This window comes from Typopeltis vanoorti, chromosome 13, assembly GCF_054136105.1.
Source record: "Typopeltis vanoorti isolate ZY-2024b chromosome 13, IOZ_Tvanoo_1.0, whole genome shotgun sequence".
NCBI lineage: Eukaryota > Metazoa > Arthropoda > Arachnida > Uropygi > Thelyphonidae > Typopeltis > Typopeltis vanoorti.
This window is the reverse complement of record NC_143561.1, coordinates 22,439,997-22,457,860: the sequence shown is the minus strand read 5'-3', so window position 1 is coordinate 22,457,860 and position 17,864 is coordinate 22,439,997. Positions and strand designations below refer to the sequence as shown.

At 34.5% G+C, this 17,864-nt stretch overlaps 1 protein-coding gene across 2 annotated transcripts in view; it reads right to left on the bottom strand.

Annotated features, from left to right (window-relative positions):
* Window positions 1–17,864, bottom strand: part of LOC150099985 (uncharacterized) — a 308,484-nt gene that overhangs the window by 99,390 nt on the left and 191,230 nt on the right. For both annotated transcript variants that reach the window (XM_090402298.1, XM_090402299.1), the window contains 2 exons: window positions 14,351–15,514; window positions 3,063–3,822 (listed from right to left, as the gene is read on the bottom strand). In XM_090402298.1, the coding sequence (XP_090258424.1) occupies window positions 3,063–3,822; window positions 14,351–15,514 (1,924 nt within the window). The remainder of the gene's footprint in view (window positions 1–3,062; window positions 3,823–14,350; window positions 15,515–17,864) is intronic.

Genomic DNA, 17,864 nt, shown 5'->3' with positions numbered 1-17,864 from the left:
ATGATTAGTTGCACCAGTTCAAAATTTTCTCTTTAGATGTCATACAAGGACAGAAACCCAAGTCAAATAAACTTCAATTGGTTGGCAATAGATGGAGGAACCTACCCGCGAAGTTTGAATATCTTACAAGGATTCTTTCCATACTAAAAAATTGTCTGAATATGGGAAGCGAGGAAAACTTACATATATGGGCTCAGCAAAGCAGGCATGTATTTCCGAGCCCATAATAATACATTCTCAGCAGTTAAAGGGTTAAAAATGCAATACTTTATTAATATTTAAATAGCAAAAATAAAAAATAAAAAATAACTTAATAACTAAGTTTTTACACAGTTGAAGAAATGTAGTCTATAACAAGCAATGATTTTGCTCTCATTTTCATCATTATACAGTCATCCCTCGACTTATGTCCGTGATCCCAGCATCAACAGCGCATTTCAGCAAGTGTCTTCAACAGTTCCTCTGTTGATTTTGTTTGAAAAATAGGTTATTTGCATGTCATAAAACTTAGTGAAGAATCACAGTAAAAGAGGCAAGCAATTGATCTTGAAACGAAGTTGCAAGTCATAAAGCAACATTAAACTGGTAAGCTCATCAATGTGATTGCATATGACTATGGATGGTCTCATATGCAATCACACTGACAACAACTACAGTGACAGCCATTTTGAAAAATAAGGATAAAATCGTAGAGGCTGTGACTGGATCTGCTTCCATTAAATTGACGATAGTGCCGAAGCAACGACAAGGTCCTATTGGTGATATGGAAAAGCTACTTGCATCATGGATAGAGGACCCGAACCAAAAGCACATACCCCTTAGCACTATGACCATAATCGCTAAGGCACTAAGTCTCTTTAACATGTCGAAGGAGAAAGCCAGATTACGAATACGAATTCAATGCTTCTTCTGATTTCGGAAACCTTGACCACCTTGTTTCGGAAAAAAATGCCTGAGCAGACAATCATCCACAAAAAGCTAAAATCTATGTCTGGTTTCAAAGCTCTTAAAGACTGTTACAATTCTGTTGGGGAGGGGAGGGGGGGGGGAGAATGTGGCTGGATATAAACTGAAACCATTTGTGATATGACAGAGCGAGAATCCATGATCCTTCAAAAACATTAGGAAGCATACTCTTCCAGTTCATTATTGGAACAATAAGAAGTCATGGATGACTCAAAAATTGTTTGCGGATACCTTAATCAACTGTTATGCAAGTAAAATGGAAAGCTATTGTGTGAAAGAAAATATAGAATTTAAAATTTTATTAATTCTAGATAATGCTACAGGTCATCCGTCTTATATTGGTGATCTTTGCCAAGTTCAAGGTCATGTTTCTCCCTCCAAACACTACCTCATTGATCCAACCGATGGATCATGGAGTTCTTGCCGTGTTTAAGGCTTATTATCAACTGAGAACTTTTTTCACAAGCCATTTCTGGAAAGCATTCAATATTTATCATTCTATTAAAAATAGGGACAAAATGACTGCTCAATCTTTTTCCATATGTGGCATATGGAAAAAGACATTCAAAAGATTTGTGCATGATTTTGGAAGTTTTGAAAAAATGAAGACCTTTGTAAATTGAGTGAAGAGCTTTGTAAATAGTGGGCCTAGCAGCAAACAATCTGAATCTCAAATTGAATGACGACATAGTTCAACTTACAGAAAGTTCCCCTGAAGAGTTGACCAACCAAGAATTGGTCGAACTGGAGGAAGGTGAAGGGTCACAGTGAAGGGTCTTGCAGAAATGTTCTATGCAGTTAGCAATGTTCTCAAAATAGTTGAAGACTTGGACCCCAATGTTGAACGCTACTTATTAGTAGAAAGGAAAGTACATGATGCGTTTGTTTGCTATAAACAAATTTATGATGGAAAGAAGAAGAGAAATAAGCACAGCACAATGGACATTTTCATCAAAAAACAAAAGGTTACACCAGAAGAGCTGCAGCCTGGTTCTTCACATAGGGAAGGTAATGAAGATGTGATTGTGGAGGAAGATTTGGGTGATCATTCTCCTGTTTTATAGTGGCAGTGATGCACAGTACAGTTTTATAACATTTAAAAATTAAAATGAGTACACTTATGTTTAATCCCTAACCCCTATGACTGTTGAGTCAGTGTATCGACTTATGTCCTGCCAGATGGAACAGAACCCCAATATAAGTCGAGGGATGACTGTACTATTTTGTAGCACCAAGCAGTAATATGCTTGTACAAAGATTATGCATTTCTGAATAAGAAGTTTGATATAGCAAGTGAGACAGAACTATTAATTAGAACAGAATATTCTGAGAGTTACAGAAGCAGTTTTCTCACATTAACAGGCGAATTTACTTTTTTAAAGACACTAATCTGAAAGTGTGAATGAAAATTGTCAAGAAATAAAAACATAATTTTCACAAAGAAATGGGAGATCATTGATATATTGTTGGGCATCATGGTCTGGTTTCAGTTAAATGTTTTAAACAGAAGAAATTTCCAGGAGAAAAAAGGGCACTTTGAAATTATCTTTGTACTGTATTTTCAAGGAAACAAAACAAGAGATGTTTAAAGGTTACATTAAAGGAGAAAAAAAGGTATGTTTAAGTCAAATAGAATTTCAGCATAGTGAGCATTTTTTTTTTTTTATTTGCAAGAAAAGCAGGTATGATCTAGATTGATTTCGGCGATAGTAGCAACAATGCTTGTGAAATTTTATTTGTTTGCTCTAAGAAAAATTCTGCAATTCTATAGGGAGAAGATGGAAGTTCTTTGTATAAGATGCTTGTTTGAATTTGTTTTGCTGTGGTGTGTGTGTGGTCCTTCACAAATCTATGTTAAAAAAAAAAAAAAACAGCTGTTCTTCAAGCATGTTCTGCCTATCCCAACATACCACTCCCTCACATACTAATGACATCAAACACACTCCACCCCTAGAGTCCCAGATCTCCAGAGAGGTTTCTCAGTTAAACAGTTGAAGTTCTAAGACAGCAGGAAGAAACATTAAAAAAAAAAAGCATGCAATTCACTTACTTATAAAAAGATAAAACTGCATCAAAAACAACATAGCAATTCATACCTGTCTGTACTGCATGGGTGAGAATTATATGATTTTCTAAACTCTCTTTGCTATGAAGAAATGTAGAACAACCTGGACACTGAAGATTCTGCGTCGAGTCACTTATCATGTGCCTTTGCTTGACATGTGTTCGAAGACGATTTGGGCGAGATGTGCAGAAAGTGCAATAACGGCAAACATACGTCTGCATACGATGAACAATTTTCATGTGTTTATGATGGGTGAGAAAATCTTGAGATGCACATGAACAAATACTACAATAAAAGCAATCACTAAGCTCAGTTACAGCAATTTCTGGTACTAGCCGCACAGCTTTTCCATGGGATGTGGGATAATGACTTCGAACCTCTGACAAGTTCTTCAGGGTAGCACTACAAAACCTGCAACCAGAGTTTAAAATTGTATCTTCTGTTACATCTGGAGGAACGCACACAAAGACAACATTTTCACTGAACTCAGCTTTATAATGTTGTACGCTCAATTCATGAAGTGAATGATAATGTTTCTCTAGTTCTATAATATGTTTCCAACTACCTTTATTTCGGCATAAGAGACAGTGGTGGACAGAATCATTTGGTGAAACAATCTGACGGAAAAGAAACATGCCTATTAGCTTTTTACAGTTTTCGGCTTCACTTAAAGGCAGCTCACTCTCGATCAACTGTAATGTATTGGGAAGTTTTAATGTTTTTCTATCATCTGTAACATCAAATGTGCATTCTTCTAATGGTGGATGAGAGTCATTTTGCTTTTTGGCAACCTAATGAGGGGAGAGAAAAAAAGTTGATATTTAGTGAAATTCTAAAATTTAAACGTAAGAGTATATGTATATAGAAAACTGATGAAACTTATCACTAATGCTGAAACCACTGTTGCAAATGTATATACCAATCAAATAAACCTACTGGCCACTGAATTAGAAACTTTTATTTAATACTGTGTTGGACCACCTTTAGCCCAAACTATAGAACAATATGCAGTTTGGCATAGATTACACAAAGTGTTGGATTGCATCTATGTCTACAACATACCAGGCATTCCCCAGACTCCTTTCACTGGCCCAGATTTGATGGAAGAAAACTTTATTCCCAGATCTGTTTTTCTAACATGTCCCATACATTCTCAATGAGGTTCAAGTTCAGATCCAAGCTTTGTGGTGGCTAGGGAAGATGTTGGAAGCTACTGTCATGCTCGCTGAACCATTCTTGCATGATGGACAGTAGTACTGTCAATGAAACAACTGTCATCTGCTGGATAAAAAGTTAACATTGCAGGATGGATTTGATTGACGACAATGTTCAAATATGACTGCCAATTCCTTGCACAAAGTTTGGTGATGCACGTGTCCAAGTATTTTGCATGTATGCTGTATAAATGACATTTACGTACATCTGCATAAAGGTTTCTATGTAATTCAGTGGACAGTATGTGTTAATAAAGTCTGAATACATTTTTTGCTTATAATCGTGTGCTGCTAGATAGGACTGTGCCTAGCAGCAGATGATTACAATCCAAAATTTCAGGATTGACTGCCAGGGAATTTCATTGACTATTATATATAGGTAAAGTCATTCTTATAAGCATAGTTATTCATATGTGACATCATTTTGATGCTGTATGGTCATTCCCATACCTCATTGGGTATTGAGAGTGAAACTTTCAGCTAGAAGAAGTGGTAGGGTTCACAGATGCCTTTTCCACAAAGAGTTAACAGGATAACCTGCAACCTCTTATTTGGAGAGCAGATACATTAACCACTCAGCCAACCAGGCAAACTCTTATAAGCATCGACAATGAAAAATAAATATTTTGCATTAAACTGGGGAAAAAACTTAACAGAAACTCATGAAATATTAATGTACGTATACCAGATCCCTGCTTTTACAACCTAAATGGTTCTTGAAAAACTACCGTTAAGCAAAGTGCCTAATTCCTATATGTTCAGTGTAATGAACTGAGATTACATTTCTGGAAATACAATCTGAACTTAGTAGTTCTGAAGGATTTTCAGGACTGGAGCAACTGATGAAAAAGGTGGTATAAGTTCTCATCACTTGCCTCAGTATCCCATAATGCAAAGCCCATATCCTTGCGGTCATGTATGCTATGCATTAAGGGAAGGGTCACTACCCAGACCGGTTTCGACCTTTATTGAGGTCTCATCAGTGGGAACCAGACCCAGAAGTGGTGATACTCAGGTGGAAGTAATGGAGAAGTCATATTTCCATATGCCAAAAGGTGTACCACCTTATTATTAAAATTCTCTGGATTAGAGATGAGTTGATGGAAGTTTTTTCACTTGGCTATGCTACCAATTATATATATGGTTTAATCCTTTATCCAAGTGTAAGCAAAGAAAGTTTGCGCCTGAAGATTTTTCAGAACTGGGGCAACTCCACCTTAACACCTCTGGGTCTGGCTCCCACTGATGACACCTCAATAAAGGTTGAAACCGGTCGGATAGTGACCCTTCCCTTAATGCATAGCATTATACATGTCTGCAAGGATATGTGCTTTGCATTATGGGATACTAATGCAAGTGATGAGAACTTATACACCTTTGCCACGAGTTGCCCCAGTCCTGAAAATACTTCAGGTGCAAACTTGTTTACTTACACCTGGATAAAGGATTAAACCAAATATATAATTGGTAGCATAGTCAAGTGAAAACACTTCCATCAATCTGAACTTATAACATACACTTTTGTGTTCTTAAACATGGTGATTATCATAAGAATGACTGAAACTGGGAGCAAGTTCCATCAAATTTCATTCTAGATTCCTGAACACTGAAAATTTTATAATTCTCATCTAATGTTAATTCTTTCTGCCATTTTAAGGATTTTGTATTCTCAAATTCAATTTTCCTCTTTCTGGACAATTTTGAGGGCATAAAATATGTACTGCATTATAAATAATATTCAGGGATAAAGTTTTTTTCCTAAAATATGTGTATAAAAAAAAGGGGTGCGTCTTATACGCCGGCAAAAACGGTACTCATTACTTTTATGCAAGCAATTACAAATGAACTGCTTATTATACTAATATACACCTATAAGCTTATAAAAAGTTCAGTGAAAGAAAGAAAAAGAAAGAGGATAAAGCAGGATTTAAGATTGTTTGATTAAATGAACATCCCAATCATGAGGTTACTTTATTTCTTCCCTTATTCCTTAAAAAAAAATCATCAGTTGTAACTAATCAAATGTAATATGGAACAATGTTCCATATTACAACTAATTAAATCTAGTAGAGGATGTATACTGACCTAACAGCAATACATTTATTGAAAAAAAATATTCCATATTACTATTAAATGTACAGCAATTATAAATAACTACCCCCAACTTTTATGTATATATTTTATTTTATTTTTTCCAATGCAGTAAGTCTGATACTTCAATATACAAAGATGTTCATTTAAAAAAGAAGTACTTAAAACATCCATCACATTCCTGAAAAAATGCCTTCTGCTTAACCAAGAAATAGACAAATTTCTTCTAATCACATCAGGGGTTTTAAAAACCTTTAACTTAACCAATTGAACCAATCTTCATTTATGGGATCTGCACTATGAATTGTTGGAACATCCACCCTATTCCCCAGGTTTGGTTTCCTCTGACTTCTATCTCGTCCCAAAACTAAAACGCTTCCTAGTTGGTCAGCATTTTCTTCTAATCAAGAGGTGAATGCAGCTGTAGAGGGATATTTTGCAGATCTTACTGAGAACCACTACAGGGACGGGATAATAGCGCTGGAATTAATGTAATAGTTTTAAAGGAGATTATGTTGAAAAATAAAAATAATTTTGAAATTATAAATTCGTTTTTTCATTGTTAGGCCAAGAACTTTTCATACCACTCTCGTATTAGATGAAAAAAAAAACCTAATGTGCTATTTATAAGTCGTTACAGATCAAAAAGATTATTTTTAGAGTGAGTCATGTCTATGAAGAATTGTCCTAACCTTAGCAAGTATGGTTGCATTAATTTGCCAAAACTTTTGAAGACCATTATCTTAAGATAAATTCCTACATAGTTGTAATACTTTTTTTTTGTATAACATTAGAGGATGTCAAATAGGACTTTTAATCTTTTGTTACAATTTGAATTGTTTCACTTACTCATTGTTACGTGTAAACTATAACATGCTGCTTTGTGCACGTGTTTAAAATCCATTGAAATATAAGTTACTTAATAAACATCTTTTTCATAAACTAGTTCGTTTGGTATTGTTCATACCGTTAAAATAAGTTATGGAATTGTTTTATGAACTATTAGATTGGATAAAAGGATGGCTGACTGATAGATATCAAAGTGAGGAGAGATGAACCTGCATGATTTTAAAGTGACCGGTGTACCAGGAATCACTCCTTTGTCAATCTTTATTCCATATTTATATTAATAACATTGGGAATAATTTGACAGGAGACATCTATTTGTATGCAACTAGCACGTAGTACTGCAGAACAATTTATATATGCTACAAATGTGATTATGTGAAAATGGCTGTCAGCTGAATGTCTTTTTTTTTTTTTTTTTTTTTTTTTTTTGTGTTAGCCTCATACATGGGAGGTTGGATGGACAATCTATATATAGTATGTTAGTACAAAGCAGTATGGGTAAAAAAATATATTTCCCATGACAGAAATTGAAACTGGGTCTCATGGGTGAGAGTGAGGTATCCAATGACATACTGGCAGGACTGATTATACTATATGAAACATCAGTCAGGATCTATCTTAGAGTTTTAGTAGATAGGAAGTTGATGATGTTCAGAGGTCATACAGCAAAGATTGCAAATGCAACTCAGAGGATAACTACAATGCTGAAACAAACACGAACATGCAAGGATAAGGAAATCATTTTGCCACTTCACAAGACACAGATACAACCTCACCTAGGCTATTGTACATAAATCTGGTCTGCTTCCAAGTGATAAGATAAAGTGGAAAGAAGAGAAAGATAGCATCAGGATTGTGGAATGCAACTAATGAGAGCAGATTGAGAATTTGAGGACTGCAGTCACTAGAAAACAACAGTGATTGATATAGACCTACAAACTACTGAAAGGGTTATATAAGATGCTGGCAGATGGAATTTTTGATTTTATGAAGGATAGGGAGATGACAGGTAGATTTTTCTCTAATAGAGCAGTGTGAATAGAATGTCTTGCCTTTGAGGTAATGAGTGCAGGTAGTGTGAATGAATTCAAGACAAGGTATGACAGGTGGTGCAAGCCCTAAGTCCCTGAGTCTCTTGTCATAATATAATATTGCTCTTCAACAGCTTTCCTTTATCAGATGTGAGAAATTGAATCAAGTAAGATTTTCTTCTGATACTATAAAAGTTTGTGATTTTTATCCAGAAATACAAAAATAAATAGTATTTATTTTTGTTATTCTGGATATTTAAACATTCAAACAAAATTATACTATCAAATGAAGGTACAGTAAAGGGATGTCCTCTTTCATCTTCATCTTAATATTTCCATATATATCCATGCTTTGCCATGGACATGATAACATCTATGAAATTTGGAATGGTGGTTCTTCTTCTTGTCATCCAGAAGACTTCGTACCAAAAATAAATACCGTTTCAGTATGAATACATTTTGAAAAAAAGAAGAAAACAATTAGCCAGGATCTGCTGATCTGACTAGACAGTCCTCATTTGTCAGTGTTTCATAAGAAAACATATGCTGTTATATTCAAGCAAAGTTCCCCTCAGCATCTGGCCTATTTAAGAATTTTTCTGTCTATCAGGTAAAAGATGAGAAAAAGGCACGAAGTAAACATTCGTGATATAGTGATACGTGATTTACTATAGTCACCTACACAAGAGCTGAAGGAGAAGTTTGACTGCAAGTCAATCAAGTCAATCTCTTGTACAGACTGACAGGTATCTGAGAGAATACCATATATAAAAATGCATCATCGCAACTTTACATTCTGGTGAAAAGAGACCAGAAGGATTTGCTGCCTTTGAAACAGGATTTCTGCATTTGACCCTGTCCAAATCAGATTTGGATTCCTCTTCCTCCTTTTGCATTACAAGACCATCCGCACGGTTAGCCTAGTGGCTTTGCGCTTCGCAACCATATGCCTGGGGAAGAAGTGTCCTGGGTTCGATTCCCATCGCCGAAGTGAGGAGCTTAAGGATCTTCCTCAGCCATAGCCAAGTTAGCTAGTTTCGGGCGTGGATAGCAGGTTCCCCCCCCCCCCCCCAGTTTATCTGGGGTTTTTCATCCCGCAAGCAGGCCCTGTGAACACATGGATCTACAGCCATAAAATACTTAACCACCCATGAGGGGGATCAATTCGCCCCAATAGGGACGGGGGAGAAAACTCCATATGAATAAATAAATAAAATTACAAGACCGTGCTTTTGAGACAAACTGGAACTTGAGTCAACTATATGTATATATATGTATTTTTCTTGGGCTACTTGAACAAACATAATGGAGAACCATCATGTTTGTTGGCAGGGAAAATATCCAGAGAAAGACAAGACTAAGATGTAGATGGATTGATACAGTAAAAAGCACCTGAAGAGACAGAAATATAAGATCTAATAATATTGGAATCAGATAAATTAATTTGGAAGAAAATTGTTGATCGGAAGTTAGTAATGGTGTAACTTTCTTGTGTAGTACTATATTTACCAGAGAAAAGTTATTTTAATATTTTATAAACAACAAAGCAGAGCTCTTCATTAAACCCAATTTACAGTTTCAGATTTCACTAATTCCATCATTGTTCTGATAAAATAATCATCACCAGTGTCCTTGAGACAGAAGACAATACTTTTCATTTAGTGTCCTTTGCAAATTGAAGTAGAATTTCTACTTAATATCTCTTATTTTTTTCTTTTCTTTTTTTTTATATATTCATCATCATCAAATTCCTCATATATACCCTCAAGGAATGTACAGGATATGATAGTATAATATTACATGAAAAATTTACATCATTGCTAACTTTCTATTTACAATTTTCCTCCAAATCAGTCTATTATCTGTCAAGACTCCAATATTATCAGATCTTATATTTCTGTCTTCTAAGGCACTTTTTATTGGTGTTGGAAGTTTTTTTTTTTTTTTTGCTCCACTTGGTTAGACTATAATAAATTTAGTTTAATGCTTTTTCCAAGTGTAAGCAAACAAAGTTTGCACCAGAAGTATCTTCAGGACAAAGGTAACTATAGGTAAAGATGACTTCTCCATTGCTTCCACCTAGGTATCACCACCTCTGGGTCTGACTCCCACTGACGAGAAATCAATAAAGGTTGAAACTGGTCTGGGTAGTAGCCCATCCCTTAATGCATAGCATTATACATGTCCGCAAGGAGATGTACATTGCATTATGGGAGATACTAAGACAAGAAGTGATGAGAGCTAGGTCCACCTTTACCACAAGTTGCCTCTGTCCTGAAGATACTTCAGGTGCAAAATTTGTTTGCTTACACTTGGATAAAGGATTAAACTAAATTTATTAAAGGAACTTTTTACCATCAATCCACCTATATCTTGGTCTTCCTCTGGGTCTTTTTCCTGCCAACCTGGCAGAGAACACTTAATTTGCTATCTTTCCTCTCCCATTCTGTTTAAGTGACTATACCACCTGAGATTAACTCTGCTAAAGCATTCCTGAATGCTGACAATGTCAAGTTCTTTCCAAATATCCTTGTTTTTAATATGATACCGCCATTGATGCCATCTGTTCATGCCCCTAATCTTTCTCAGGACTCTCATATCTGTTATCTCTAGTCTTTGGTCAAGTGTTTTACTTCTGACCCAGCTCTCAGATCCATAAGTCAAAATTGGTTTGAACATTGTCTTGTATAAAGTTAAGTTATTGCTTTGGCTAATTTCTCTCTTATACCATATAAATTTATTCAGTTGACTTCCTAACATACCAACTTTGTTGATTCTGTTATCTATTTCCATATTTAATTTACCATTTTCACTAAAAATCGTGCCTGGTAAGTTTTACTTGTTCTATAGGTTCTCCATTCACAATGCAGTTGACATTTTCAATATTTCTGCCTATTTTCATTTTCTTTGTAATGCTGACCTTCACACCCTATCTATTACAACAATTATTCAATTTAGTCAGGAATCTTGCAGACTTGTAGTGGATTTATTTAGAAGTATAACATCATCCGCATACAGCAAAGAGATGACATTAACATCTCCAATTTTGATATCTGGTTTAATACCACTTTTCTTCATGTGATCCATACAGATAATGAATAACAGAGGGGACAATGTACATCCTTGTCTGACACCAGATTTAACATTAAACCACCTTCCTGTACTTCCTTCAATTCTAATTGCTGACTTACAACTGAAATAAAGACTAAGTATTCATTGACATAATGCCCTGTAGCATTTTGAATAACTTCTCTCTTGGCACCTTGTCATATGCCTTTTCCAGATCTACAAAACTTAAATAGAGATCTTTGTTATATTCCATGATTTCTGAACTATCTATTGTAAAGTGAAAATCTGATCCTGACAACCTCTCTTTGGCCTGAATCCAGCTTGTTCTTCACCAAGTTTCTCTTCCACAACCCTTCTCAACTGTTTCTCAAGTATACTTGCATATATCTTGCCAGGAAAACTCAGTAATGAATACCTCTGAAATTCTCACATTCAGTTTTATTTCTCTTTTTATATATGGGTACTATGAGAGAGCTCTACTCAAATCATCTGGAATTCTTCCCTCTGTCCAGGCCTTCTGATCTATGCAGTGAAGCCACTGCAAGACTTTTATACCTCCATACTTGAAAATTTCTGGTCGAATATCACCCACTCCTGCTGCCTTTCCACATTTCAGGCTTTTTCTACTTCAAGTATGGATAAGTATTCCTGCCTGGTAAGTGTTTTTTACCACTGTACTGTCACCACTCCTTGTTTCATTTAGCAATTTTTCAAAGTAATTACTCCATACTTCAAGGATATCTTTTTATCCTGTTTTCATGTCACCTTTATCATCTCTAATTCCTTTTACAGCACTCTTTCCTCCATTTCTGAGCTTCTTCAACAACCTCCAAAATATCTTGCCATCTTCTTGATATTTATTTTCTATGTTCCTCCCATGACTTGTTTAACTGGTTTCACACAGTGTTTAGCTTTCTTACATTTGTCTCTGTATTCTCTAAGAGCACAAGCTGACTTATTTACCAGGAACTTTTGATATGACAGTGTCCACCATGGAGTTCTGATTTTTCTATCCTTGCAGACAACCTCACCACATGCCTCTGGCTGAATCAATCAGTGTTTTCTTCAGGGCTTGCCACTGAATCTCCAAGGTTTGGTTCCTGTTCTCAGACGCTTTCATTTTTTTTCTTGAATAATATTTGTGCATTTTAGTCTGCAGTTCACATCTGAGAGTTGCTGAACTTTTATTCGCTTTAAAACTTTCTTACGTTTTATATATTCTTTTTTCCTTAGATAGGAAAAGTTTTCAACTTGCTAAGATTCCCTTTTTGGAATCCTCTATTAATATATTCCAACTGTCAAGTTTTCCTAAAAACGTCCTAAAACAAAATTCTCTGGTTTGTGTTCTCAAACTCCATTCTGTCATTGTCAGCTGTCAATTGTCCATCAATCTCCTTGGTGAGAAGCCAGTAAAAGCTAGCATGTTACCTGAATTACTTATATAGACACAAGGCAAAGGTAATATTTATTTGATTATAAGGCCATATATTTCAGTCTGAAACTTGCAGATCATCTTCGGTGGCAAAAAAAAGCTGATACAAGATAGAATGCAAACAATGGATTTATTTGAAATAGAATGAGCATCATGATGTCATATTTCCAGTAATGTTACATTATAACTGAGGAAAAGGTTAATCATAACTGTAAAAAAAAGTGCGCGTGTGTATGCATAATTTATTACGTCATACTCTACTGATCATCCGATAGCGATAGATACTGCATCTCGTTAGTTTCTTGACCTAATGACTCATAAAATACCATTCTTGGTTTTACTAGTAAGTATTAAACATGTTACCATTAACATGTTATCACTGTTAGTGAAAAGAGCATGTCTATATGATAAATAACAAATATTGCAACACTTAACAAAATATGAATTACAATAAAGAACATTAAAATTACTACAACTATCAGATCTAGTAAGTACCATTCATCTGAAATAATTTACAGTTCATTTTAACATAGTTTTAAGTTTTTGTCATTTTGTAAAAATTATATATACATTATAAATGTAATGTTTTTGATTATTTTCTCTTTTATTTTGAGGTAAGTATAAGATAGCAGTAAGAACAAAAATACAGAAGGGCATTTTTCTAATGTCCTTCTGTACTACTATGTAATGGCTGTTACAGTTTCTCAAGAAACTTACAAAATAACCTATTAAGTCTCTTGCACCTTTATAAGGTTAAACTAGGACTAGCTTGAAGGAAGTGCAGTAGGTACAAATGCATTCATTGTCTTATTTTCAGAAACTTTTTTTTTTGGAATGGAGAGCAATGTTTAGATCTACAAATAATTAACACAGCTTTAGTTCATATTAACTACCAGTTGCACTTAGTGAAACCAACCCAGCAAACTCTTTTCAGTTGTCTTATCCAGCTGATGTGGAGAGATTAACATAGAAGAAACAATACCTTCAACTATTAGTAATACAAATTTCTAATGGCAATTATATATTTGAAGTGTCCATCATTGCCATATGAAATTTATCCTTAAGTATTTTCATTAACTCATTAAAATTAGAGTCATCTTTTGGTTATACTGATTAGGATAAATGTACAGATAAATGTATAGAGAAGTGAGTTGTAAATCTGTACATTTATCCAAATCAGAAACAAATTCATCAGACAGAAGATATGTATTTGAATTTCAAGGTTTCTTCATTCTAGATGGAGGGAAACTTATGTGTATGATTAAAGAAATTATGAGTGAAATAAATTATAAAATTCCTTCTAAATAATGTGGTTTAAATTTTTTTAACAAAGTAAATTCAAACTTACAACTAACATTCCTAATGTGTATATTCTTAAACTAATGTATGCACAATAAGTGTGTATATGCAATTTCATACTAGCAATTTTTTATATGATGAAGATAACTAAAATCTGAATGGGTGCCTACACATCCATTCAGATTTTGAGATAATAATGCCATTTCATGTTAAGAAAGATTTTTCCAGTTTGGCTGTATACCAGCACAATACACAAATAGTAACTTTTTATACTCACTAATTATGATCTATTTGTCATTAGAAAATGCACTCAATATTTACTAAAACTTCTTACCAATGGTTTTGCTGTTCCATGTACTATATTTTTCGATTTCTTAAGTTTAACTGATCCATCACCAGATGGCACTCGTACAAAACTGTCATCATCAGAATTACTAATATCGATGCTTGCATCTGGATTTCCATACACTTTTTTGTTTTTAGTTTCATCTCTCTTCACAGTTTTTTGACCTTGTTGGGATGATAAGTGTAAACCTTTAGGTGAAATGTTTGATTTTATACTTGATAGTGCAGATACCTTGTTCTTTGCATTTGGCTGGAGTAAAGTATCTGATTTGTTTTTCTTTTTTTCAAGTGGCTGTTCTAAATCTCTTGAATATTTAGTTCTAATTCTTTTCTTTGCTGAAGGATCTGAAGAAATGCGCTCAGCAGATGTATTGTCTGTACCTTTCAAATCCTTCTGAAAGCTGACAAGCTTTTTTCTGGTGATAATAGATTGTTTTCCAAATTCTCCACTCTTTGTATTTTTACTACGTTTAGTTTCTGAAGATGCAGATGTACTATCATCTGATTCAACTGATGAGCTTATAAGTGTGCTTTCAACATTTTCTTTATTTAACAGAGAAACAGTAGGGCATAATTTAGATTTCTGGGCAGATTTTGAAACCTCTTCTACTGACTTTCGATCCTTGGGCATTTTTTTATTCTTTTCTACATTTAAACGTTTTACTCTTTTCCCTGGTGTTTCCTTGTTTTGCAACAACTGAGATGATTCTGGTATGGCAAGAGAGTTTTGTATCGGTAAAGAATCATTAGATTCAAGATCTTCATCTGCATGGTGATTAAACTGACAAAGTGGTCCACTTGTCCCCAAAATGACTTTTGGACTTAAATCAATGTCATTTATTTTTTTTAAGAATTTTGTTTCTCCTCTAACAGATATACGTTTTCCAGGTTCAGTGGGATTTGTTATGAAAACTGAAGTGGAATTTTGTAAAACATTGTTTATTTGGTCATCATTTAAGTGAGAGGACAATTCCTCTTGCAATATATCTGAAGAATCCAAAGTCTTTTCTGGACTTAGCGAGCGTCTCCTCTTTCCACAAACTGTTTTGATAAAATTCATTGCAGCTTTCTTACTTGACCGTCCAATTCTTCCTTGATTTGAAATTTTCTCTGAATTTTGACTTGCTTCTTCAGTGGTCTCAATCTTGTCACACTGTAATATAAAAACAAATCTCATGATTCAAAATGAATTAAGTATATTATTTAAAAATAAGTTGTTCTGAAATAATAAAATAAACAAATAAAAAATAAGTTTCAAAAAACTTTCAATAATAAAATGCAAATGATATTTCACTTATAAAAAACACAATTCAAACATGAAGCAAACTTGGTATTCTTGGTTTCTACCTGTTTTGCTGGCATGAATGCTTGTTTTGAATTCTTACTTAAAAATAGGAAGAATTTGAAACCTTTAATCAAAAACATTAACAAAAGGATATTATGGAATAGTGATGTGCATGGACAATGGCAACCTAGGCAAGTAATGTAGCCATAAATGGATATCTTTCCTAGCTGCCAACTAGGAAATCCCCAGATAACTTTCACTTCACAATGAAACACCACTATCATGCTTACTGGAGGCATGGTAGCTGTTATGTTTGGTCCCTAGAGGAAGATTTCTTGATTAATGCACATGTAATGAGTAATACCTTCATGAACATGCTAACCACACTGTAGGGACCCCAACAGTGAGGTTAGCATGTTCAGGAAGGGAATGGTAATAAAATAGTTTTGCTAGTAGCAGATAGGACTGATCATGATGATAGCTCATCAGGAGATTTCTCATTCAACTACTATTTATATTCAACTACACCACTATGCTACTGGGAATGTCAGCCAAATAAAAAAATAAATAAAACTAAACATTTCAAAAATAAGATCTCAGAACTTTGTCTTGATTTTTATTAAATTTACTTTGACTTTTTTTTTTTAAACAACATCTTTTAAGAAGAAATCTTCAAAATACTTCAAGATTTTTTTAAACATAATCCAGATGTTTAATTTTGTAATTAGTTCAAGATGTTTTACTTGACAGAATAAGTTTTACCAGTAAACAGAAGGTACAGACAAGAGTCCTATTTCTTCAGTGATGGCTGAATACTTCATGGAGCATTCTGAATAATCCCTTTCTAACATATGCAAGATTAAGCTTCCAGTTTGGGTAGTGGATGATATATTTGCTGTTTGGTAAAGTTCTGTATCTGAACTCTTAAAAATATTCTGCCAAGATAAATGCATGTCATTCATCATAGGATACAGTTTATACCAGAAATGGAAAATAACAATTTGTATTACCTTTGTTAGATCTCCTCTTTTTTTTTTGTCAGCCAGATAGAGATTTCAGTTTTTAGAATGAAAACAAACTAGTCACTATAGTCATGCTCAGTCTTACCATCACCCTTGTCAAAAATCCAGCACAATAAGAACTCACATCTATAACTCTTTGTTTACTAATGCCTTGCTGAAACAAGAACATCAAGACTACATACTTGTTTAATAGTTATCAAAGAAACCATAAACAGTGATTCTTCTTTGGGCTCTCAAGGAGAAGATAACTGCACTACCATTCCTAATGTTAAAAGCATATCTGAATGTATTTCAAACATATTTAGGTTATTGGTCTTCAAGTGGCATTTTCTACTATCTCAAAATTTCTTCTTTTCTAGGTGATGTGGAAGACATACTATGCTATTCAGACATACTGCTACTAACATCCTATGCTACCCACCAACCAGTAGGTTGAGGAGAGAAGAAAACCTGCAATGGTTAGAGCCATCAATAGTTACAAATTCAAAATTGACAGTCACAAATAGAAATGGATAGCTGGCACAACAAACCTGGGATCAGTGTAGTATGAATATCATAAATATGAATAACAGAAGAAGCTCTCAACAAAGAGATTGAAAACAGATGAACAGAATTTCAGTTTGAACCTTACCTTCACACTTCACTAACAATGTTTGAGTGACTGAGTTAAGATGACCAACATCTTTACCTGAGTTAAACCTCTTAAAAATCTCCAAACAAGATTACAATAACTAAGTTTCAAAATGCTGACAGGGCAGCATTTAGAAACGTAGCTTTTTCTTGCCCAATATAAAAGTCACCTTCTCGTGGTGAGGCTTAGAATACTGTTCCATGTTTAGTGGTACACAAACAACTTTCCTAAAATTCTTGCAGTGCAGAGGAGAGCAGTTTGGCTGACCAATGGTCTCTCTTTCAATAAATCACTAACTGCTATCTCAGATATTGTCTATTGAATGTGCACCCATGTATTTCCATGGGCACACATTCAATGGATGCTGCATCACTGAAGTAGCATCCAACATTCCTCAGCTTCAGGGGCATATATTCAGGGTGTGCCAGGTGTGGTGTACACCCAAGGAATAGAAATATCACCGATATTATATTTTTGCATTTATTCCTACTAAAGACTCCCCTAATTGCTTCCTGGCTTCACATGATTCCTAAAATTATAATTCCTAAACACAATATACTAATGC